This window comes from Benincasa hispida, chromosome 10 (genome assembly GCF_009727055.1).
Source record: "Benincasa hispida cultivar B227 chromosome 10, ASM972705v1, whole genome shotgun sequence".
NCBI lineage: Eukaryota > Viridiplantae > Streptophyta > Magnoliopsida > Cucurbitales > Cucurbitaceae > Benincasa > Benincasa hispida.
This window is the reverse complement of record NC_052358.1, coordinates 9,046,919-9,055,370: the sequence shown is the minus strand read 5'-3', so window position 1 is coordinate 9,055,370 and position 8,452 is coordinate 9,046,919. Positions and strand designations below refer to the sequence as shown.

General features: G+C 36.9%; 1 protein-coding gene across 1 annotated transcript; it reads left to right on the top strand.

The window, feature by feature from the left end:
• Window positions 1–1,759: 1,759 nt before the first annotated feature.
• Window positions 1,760–8,175, top strand: LOC120088604 (casein kinase 1-like protein HD16). Its single transcript, XM_039046014.1, has 16 exons — window positions 1,760–2,426; window positions 3,077–3,205; window positions 3,310–3,383; window positions 3,472–3,541; window positions 3,637–3,692; window positions 4,149–4,220; window positions 4,318–4,412; window positions 4,924–4,990; window positions 5,191–5,320; window positions 5,406–5,624; window positions 5,708–5,850; window positions 6,189–6,363; window positions 6,468–6,558; window positions 6,920–7,077; window positions 7,514–7,702; window positions 7,828–8,175. Exons 1-16 carry the CDS (start codon window positions 2,061–2,063, stop codon window positions 7,885–7,887), a joined length of 2,094 nt encoding a protein of 697 aa, XP_038901942.1. The 5' UTR covers window positions 1,760–2,060; the 3' UTR covers window positions 7,888–8,175.
• Window positions 8,176–8,452: the final 277 nt, after the last annotated feature.

Genomic DNA, 8,452 nt, shown 5'->3' with positions numbered 1-8,452 from the left:
TCATACAAAAAAAGAGATTTTGGCTGGCAAGCTGAGATGAGAAAAACTCAAGACTAGGTTGGGTAGACTAAGTGTTGGCAGCTCCAAAGTGAGACAAATGGGAGTTCAGTTGTCACCATGGGGTGAGTTTGGAATGGCTATAAATAGAGGGGTTTCGAGTGCAGAGTTGATTTCATATGTCTCGGTATCTGATGAGTGTTTTTGAATTCTAAATGATATGCTTTTATGATTACTATTTTTGTTTTGAAACTTTTTTTATTCAATAATTCTACCCATCTTTGTTAGAATAAAATATGGATTGCAATTCTTTTAATTTTTAGAACTTTTCTTTCTTTCTTTCTTTCTTTTTTGGGCAATAAACAACAATTAACCCATTATATTTCTAAGAAATATGGTTAAATAAAATGAAAAACTAAAGTGAAATCAAAACTTTCTAGCTAATTTTTCTCTATGAATTTCATTATCATCTTCTTCTTTTTATTCTTTTTCTTATTGTTGCTCTATATTTTTATTATGTCATGTACTTTTTTAATTAAATCTTCCTCATCATCGTAACAGCCAATGAAATGTCATCACATTTCTTTCACTTTCATTTCCTCTAAATTTGGAGGATCGTCAGAGAACAAATCTCTATTTTTCATTCATTCTTGCTGAAAAATGTTCCAGGAATTTTTTTTTGTTATATGTTATATATTTTTCAACTACATACATACTTTTTGTCTAAATATTCTTAACATTCATTCGATATGTGAATTCATTACATATAAATATTATACTTAATGTAGACAAAACAATATTTTTTTTAATATAATCAACAACCCTACAACATAATTTAACAGTCATCAGTCTTATAGTAATCAGAAGTGGTTGTCAAAGTTGATTATCAAAGATGATTTTTGTTGGAGTTTGTAGCTGGAGGTGGTTGTCGGAGCCTGAAGTTGGTCACATGAAGGTGTATTGAAGTTAGTTGTTGAAGTTGATCATCAAATATGATTTTCGCTGGAGATTGTAGTCGGAGGTGACAATCGGAACCCAAAATTAGTCGCATGAAGGTGGTATTAGAGTTGGTTGTCGGAGTTTGTCGCCGAAGGTGGTTTTCGAAGCCTCGAGTTGGTTGTCGGAGTTGCTTGCTCAAAGGTGATCATCGAAGGTGATTTTTACCAGAGTTTTATAGTCAGAGGTGGTTGTCGGAGCCTATGAAAGTGGTTATCGGAGTTTGTTGTCGGAGCCAATTGGTCGTCAAAGTTGGTAGCACGAAGGTAGTCGTCGGAGTTGGGCCACTAGAGGTGGTTGTCAAAGGCTAGAATTGGTTGTCAGAGTTGGTCGTGCGAAGTTAGTTGGAGCTCGGAGTTGGTCACCGGAGTTGTCATCGAAGGTGGTTGTCGGAGTTCGGATTTCATCATGCAGAATTGTCATCGGAGGTGGTTGTTGGAGCCCGGAGTTGGTCGTCAGAATTGTCATAAGAAGTGGCTGTCGGAGCCCGACGTTAGTTCTCGGAATGTAATAGTGGACAATGGTTGGGGTGAGTTGGTAAAATATACCAACTCAACTCCATTGGTGAGCTAAATAATGAATTTATATATTATATCAACTCAACTCAGGTTGGTAAGCCAAACACCCGTTAAAGATATTTTTTATTACGCGTTTACACATACACGTATGACACAACACATGATTTGATGAGTCGCTCGCGTTTGCATTCGCATTCCGCATTCGAATTTGCATTTGCATTCGTCCTCTTGTTTCCACGTCATCTTACAGTTGAGACGACGTAGAGTTGTTCTTTTTCATTTCAATTTTTTTTGTCAAAACCCTAACCCCAATTTCAAGCCCCCTCAACCTCAAGATCGATTATTCCTATCAGAAATCAATCTCACGCACTCACTCATCCTTCCACCGATTTGCGGTTTCGATCTTCATCTACTTTCCTGAAATTTCCTTCTTCTTCTTTTTTTCCCTCTAAAATCGGCCATGTCTACGCTTTCGGAGCTTAGTTGAATCCAAGATAATGATCATATTATTGGCGTTGTCTCGCACCTACTTTTTTATGGGTTTGAACAATGCCGGTGCTTCGCAGAGGTGTACGCAGAGGCCGCGCTAGGATCGTTCAGAAGCACTTCGAAGAGCCTCCGCGGGCTGGGACCTACGTTAGAACTCGGGCTGCGGTCGCTAGAGAAGCTGCGGAGGCGAGACCCAGGCCGAGAACTAGGTTGGCAATCAAAGAGTTAAATAAGAATCAGGAGGACGAGGTGATTGTTATATCTGAGAGAGATACTGGTTTTGAGGACAAAAAAGTGCAAGGGCTTGAGGAAGAAGAAGAAGAAGAAGAAGACAAGGGCGCGATGGGTGATGAAAGTGGCGGCTTGAGTGCTAATAAGGCTGCTGGCATAGAGGAGGAGGGTAGCTCAGCGCCTTTTCCGGAAAAGGTACGTTTCATTTCTGATTTACGCTCTAGATTAGTTTGGTCGTTCTTTTTGTTTTCCTGTTTTTCATTTCTGGTTTTTGTCGATTTTTTTTGTTGGGGCTTCTGCTTTAATGTTGATTGCGTTGTGTCAATCTTGTAAATGAGCGGCTTGCTTGCATTTAATTTCGGGAAATGGTGTTTTTTCGTAAGTTTTCTTTCAGTGATCGTGCATGCGTGGTCAGCTCACTTGTAATATTATGCTACAATCTTCTGCCAAAGACATTGAAGTTCGAAATGTTCATATTTAACAGTTTAGTTGACAGTTAAAGTTGAACCTCTGAGTCATCTGCATTCCCTTCAGTTTCTGGGCAATTTTAAGCTCTTATTATTTACTTTTATCATGATTTACTTTTACAAATATCTTTCCTCAGCAATTTTAAGCTCTTATTGATCTCTAGTTCAATAGTTGCATAAGATCTGATGTGCTTACTTGGAAATGTTTTGTTTACTGTGTTTTCGTATGTATAGAATTAAAAATAAGAAAGGCATATGTCTATTTTTGGCTCATCTACGTTGCTGAACTTCTAAAGTCTTAAGTTATTGAGTGAACTACTGTGTTCAAAATTTCTGTTTCATTATAAGTTTATTTATTGTTTTGTGGCATGTTTCAAGGTCCAAGTAGGAGGGTCACCAATGTATAAAATAGAAAGAAAACTAGGTAAAGGTGGATTTGGACAAGTATTTGTTGGTCGTCGGCTTACAGGTGGAAATGATCGTGCAACAGGCGCGGCAGCTACCGAGGTAAAACATCTTGGAAGTGCTTTTTAATAATTAATGCATATGTAAATTATAATCTGTCAGCATCTTCATTTTTTTTACCTTTTATTTATTTATTTTATTTTCAGGTTGCTCTTAAATTTGAACACAGAAATAGCAAAGGTTGCAACTATGGTCCTCCGTATGAATGGCAAGTTTACAAGTGAGTAACTTTCTGGGTTACATGGATGTTTTTTTTAATGATAAAAAATTATATATTTTTTTACTCACCTCTGAACTTTATTGCATAGTGCTCTTGGTGGTAGTCACGGAGTGCCGAAAGTACACTATAAGGGTCGACAAGGAGACTATTATGTTATGGTATGTAAACAATTTTATCTCTCTCTCGTAGTATATGGTTTTTCATTTTTCTAACTTGCTTCGGCAATTTTTAATTTTAAACTCTTTTATTTTAGGTTATGGACATGTTAGGGCCCAGCTTGTGGGATGTATGGAATTCTTCAGGGCAGGCGTGAGTTACTTGAGCTCGTGTCTCTACTTTGCTTTACTTCTCACATGTGTTCTTTCATGTTTTTTGCATTGCTTAATGTTTTGTCATTACTCGAAAGTAAAATGGTGAATTGGATTAATGCAATTTATGGCTCAAGGAATGTCTTAGCTTTCCATTTGGAATCTTTTGTTGGGCTAGGATTGTTATCAAATCAGAACTTGAATGAGATTTGATGAGATCTTGAAATCTCTGATTGAGCTGCATAATGTCTTTGTTTTTATGCTTTAGAGATTTTACTCAACCCCATTCTTACTAATGTTATCTTATTACTAAATCCATGTGATTCAAAATTAGGTATCTCTAGTCTTTTTGTCTGCAAGAAAATAATCGTTGTGTTGGTTTATGGATTGTGCCTTGTGGAATATGTAATTTTGGACATTTGCTTGCATGTGTCTTATTGTGGATGGATTATGGCAGCATGTCTGCAGAGATGGTATCTTGCATTGCGGTGGAATCGTTGTCAATATTGGATAAAATGCACGCAAAAGGGTATGTAATTGCAGGTTCTTTTTAAAAATGATTTATAAATTTTATAGTTCATATTTTGTATCTTAACCTTCTTCATTTTTAAAACAATTATAAATAGTTATGTGCATGGAGATGTAAAACCAGAGAACTTTTTACTCGGTCAACCTTCTACAGCACAAGAGAAAAAATTGTTTCTCGTTGATCTTGGATTAGGTAAGCAAAGTTCTATGACCGGTTAGTGATGCTATTTTTTATTTTTTAATATCAATTTATTGTTGTTACATTATGTTCTTATCAGTATTTTAGAAAGCCCTCTCGGGTGCGCACCTAGGCTCAATGCCTTGAAAAGGCGAGGCTCACAAAATATGACATGCACCTTTTGTGAAGCCCCAAGGCAAAAGGCCTTGGGCTTTGGGGCTTTTTCATTATTTAAAAAGTAGTAATAATTAGGGTTTTTTCTTTATTATTAACTAAAAGAATTAAGTTCACTAAGTTTAGATGCTAAATTTCTTATGTTTGGGGTTCTTTTTTACCATATTTCCACTTCAGCTAAAGTTTCTCTTTAATGTAATACTTTTATATATAGTGCCCCTCACTAAAAAAAAGCCTGTGCTTTTTTCTTTGCCTTGCACTTAAACCGCAAAAGATTATTGCGTTTTATTGCACCTTGAGCTTTAAAAAGCTCTAGTTCTTATACCATCTTTATCTGCCAATTTTGCTACAGCTACTAAATGGAAGGACAGCTCTACTGGGCAGCATGTTGAATATGACCAACGTCCTGATATGTTTAGGTGAGTGATGTGTGCTTGGTCAACGACAAGTGCTACTCTGATCCTTATAGCTGTTATAGAATCCATAATAATCCTTGGCATGTGTCCATTTGATATTTCAGTTTGACACTAGCTGTGTTTTTCTATCATGTGGTTGTAATGTCTTATTATGTTGGTTTTGATTTAATGTTCTTGATACTGTTTCTTGCCTATAACCCCAGAGGAACTGTCCGGTACGCAAGTGTCCATGCTCATTTGGGCAGAACTGCTAGCAGAAGGGATGATCTTGAATCTCTTGCATACACTCTCATATTTCTCCATCGAGGAAGGCTACCATGGCAAGGCTATCAGGTTGGAGTTTAGAGTATATTTGGTGCTGTGCAGAAGCTTTTAGTTTCCCTGTCAAACTTACTTCTAACCTCCCCCTTTGTGTTAGGGCGACAACAAATCCTTTCTGGTGTGCAAGAAAAAGATGGCAACATCTCCTGAAATGTTGTGCTGCTTCTGCCCCCCACCTATTAGAGAATTTCTTGAAATTGTGGTGAACATGAAATTTGATGAAGAACCGAATTATTCTAAGCTTATTTCTCTATTTGAGGGTTTTATTGGACCAAATCCAGCGGTAAGACCCATAAAAACTGATGGTGCACAGAAGGTAATAAAATTGCCAAGGTTTATTGATGAGATCTTTCATCAGATGTTCTATTGAATGTGACTTTTCTTCATTATCATTGCTAGATTATCAGTCAAGTTGGACAAAAGCGTGGCAGGCTGAATATTGGAGAAGACGATGATGGGCAGCCAAGGAAGAAAGTTCGTTTAGGTGTTCCAGCTACGCAGTGGATTTCAGTTTACAATGCTCGATTGCCAATGAAGCAAAGGTGAGGTCACATGGTGCTGCTTTCACTGCCTCCTTCCTTTGAAATTGAACCAGAAGAATGGCCTTTTCCATTGAGTCTCAAAATGATAGGGAGATTGCTGACACTTTCTTCACAACCAAGAGCATTTATCTGATTTTAGAGGGTCATATGCTGTGAATGTGAAGCATCTGTTTACTTTTTCCTTAGAGTTTCAGTTTCTAATCAATTAAGGACTGTAGAACTACTCTGTCAAGTATTTTGAATGATTGGTAGAAGGGGATATTGAGCTGAGGTGGTGTTCATTCCATGGAAATTTTTTAATGGCATATTCTCGAATAACTTGCTTTCTATGGTGATAGGTATCATTATAACGTGGCTGATGCAAGGTTGTCACAACATGTAGAGAGAGGAATTGCAGATGGATTGCTTATTAGTTCTGTGGCATCTTGCTCAAATCTTTGGGCATTAATCATGGATGCTGGAACAGGTTTTACAAACCAAGTCTACGAGCTCTCTCCCTTTTTCTTGCACAAGGTCATTCTCATTCTTTGAAGTTGAAATCAATTTTCAATTACTGAAGTTTTAAATTTCCTATAGTTTTCCCTGAACTGTTTGTTAAATTTGATATAAATAAGCAGGAATGGATAATGGAACAGTGGGAAAAGAACTATTACATCAGTTCTATTGCTGGTGCTAATAATGGAAGCTCTCTTGTGGTGATGTCAAAAGGTTCGTCCGCTTCAATTATGTAAATTTGAGATTGTTTGTCGCTTTTCTGTCTCCTGTACTTCATGCTGTGATCAATCATAAAAACCTTTTTATCTAGGTTTTCTTGTACAATTAACTGATTCTTTAATATTTCCTGCCTCTATCTCTATTGGAAGGGCACAACAAAACCATAGCTAGATGAGATTAAGAGAATATCATATGAGGCATGGACATTTTATTTTAAGCAAAGTGTCGATGTTAAGTTAAGTCTTTGGATTTGATTTCAAGATGCCATCATTCTGATATTAGTTCTGCAGGTTCTTGCTATTCATGTATCTGTACTTGCCATTGTTTTCACTTTGCGTTTATCCTGCTTCTGCAGGGACCCAATATACCCAACAATCATATAAAGTGAGTGATTCTTTCCCCTTCAAGTGGATAAACAAGAAATGGAGAGAAGGTTTTCATGTGACCTCAATGGCAACCGCAGGAAGCCGATGGGGTGTTGTCATGTCACGCAATGCTGGTTTTAGCGACCAGGTTGAGTTTTGTTTATGTTTTTAGCATCTGCAGTTAATTCAGTATGTTAATATTATGTTGTGAAATTTGTTCTCAGTCGATAGTTACATCTCCAGTTTTATTCTCTATTCAACTTTGCATTCGATGTGTTTTTTTCATGTTCCAACTTCCTATTCCTTGATATGTGTTTTCATCTTTTTCTTTGGGCTTCTACATTTATTTTCCACATTAAGGGCTCTCATCTCTCACTTATATATTTTGTGATTTTGGCATTGGTATAATTCTGTGTTTATGGTCTTATTAAGTTCGCTTGTTATTTCTTGTAGCATTTTGGTTTGAATGTAACTTGGCATAGGTAACTTGATTATTTTAGAACCCTAGAAGTTATCTTGTGCTTGAATTGTGATATGATTCTCGGACTTATGTTCCTCCATTATTAATTTATTTCATTGCACAGGTTGTGGAGCTTGATTTCCTCTATCCAAGTGAAGGCATCCACAGACGATGGGACAATGGCTATCGAATAACATCGACAGCTGCAACTTGGGATCAAGCAGCTCTTATCTTGAGTGTCCCTAGGCGCAAACCTGGCGATGAGACTCAAGAAACACTGCGCACATCTCAGTTTCCAAGCACCCATGTAAAGGTACGATACGATGATTTAACTTGCAAAATGTGGGTGAATAACTACTAGTGATATATATATATATGCAATTTTCAAAGGGAAAAAAAGGTTCTTACTAGGATTTTGAATGTTCTTGTTTGGAGCAGGAAAAATGGGCGAAGAATCTGTATCTTGCTTGCCTGTGTTATGGAAGAACTGTAGCTTAAATCACATTTTACTATTATATCCTCAACGAATTCCGAGAGAGCAGCAGATTTTGTTGTTTGGTGCCCCCTCAGTCCTCATCTCTTAATAGATAGTGTTGTTATATTGCTGTAATTTTAGTGTATCGGGAGAGTACATGCCGCCCCTGTTTGTATATTAAATTGGTTCCGTCAAAAGCTGTATAAATGGCTTTTCTTTCTTCGTTTCAAATTTTAATCTAGTCTTAAATTAACGAGTTCTCTCCGGCTTTTAATATATAATATATTATAATGGGTATCAAGATTCATGCATTTTTGGGGTCCTAAGCAAGGATTGTCATCTTTAATTATTATTAATTTCATTCCAAGGAGCCACTGATTAGGTGAGTTTCGACTTTTTATGGCAACGCCTTTACTTTTCTGCATGCCATTTACCTTACTGTTATTGTAATTATCAGATGCTAAAACTTGATAACCAAGTGTTATTATATTTTCTTTTTACAAAGTTCAAATTTAAACGAAAAGAACTGCATTCTTATCTTACCACAATAGTTTCTCAGGCCGTGGAGCTATTGCTCGAGGAAATCCC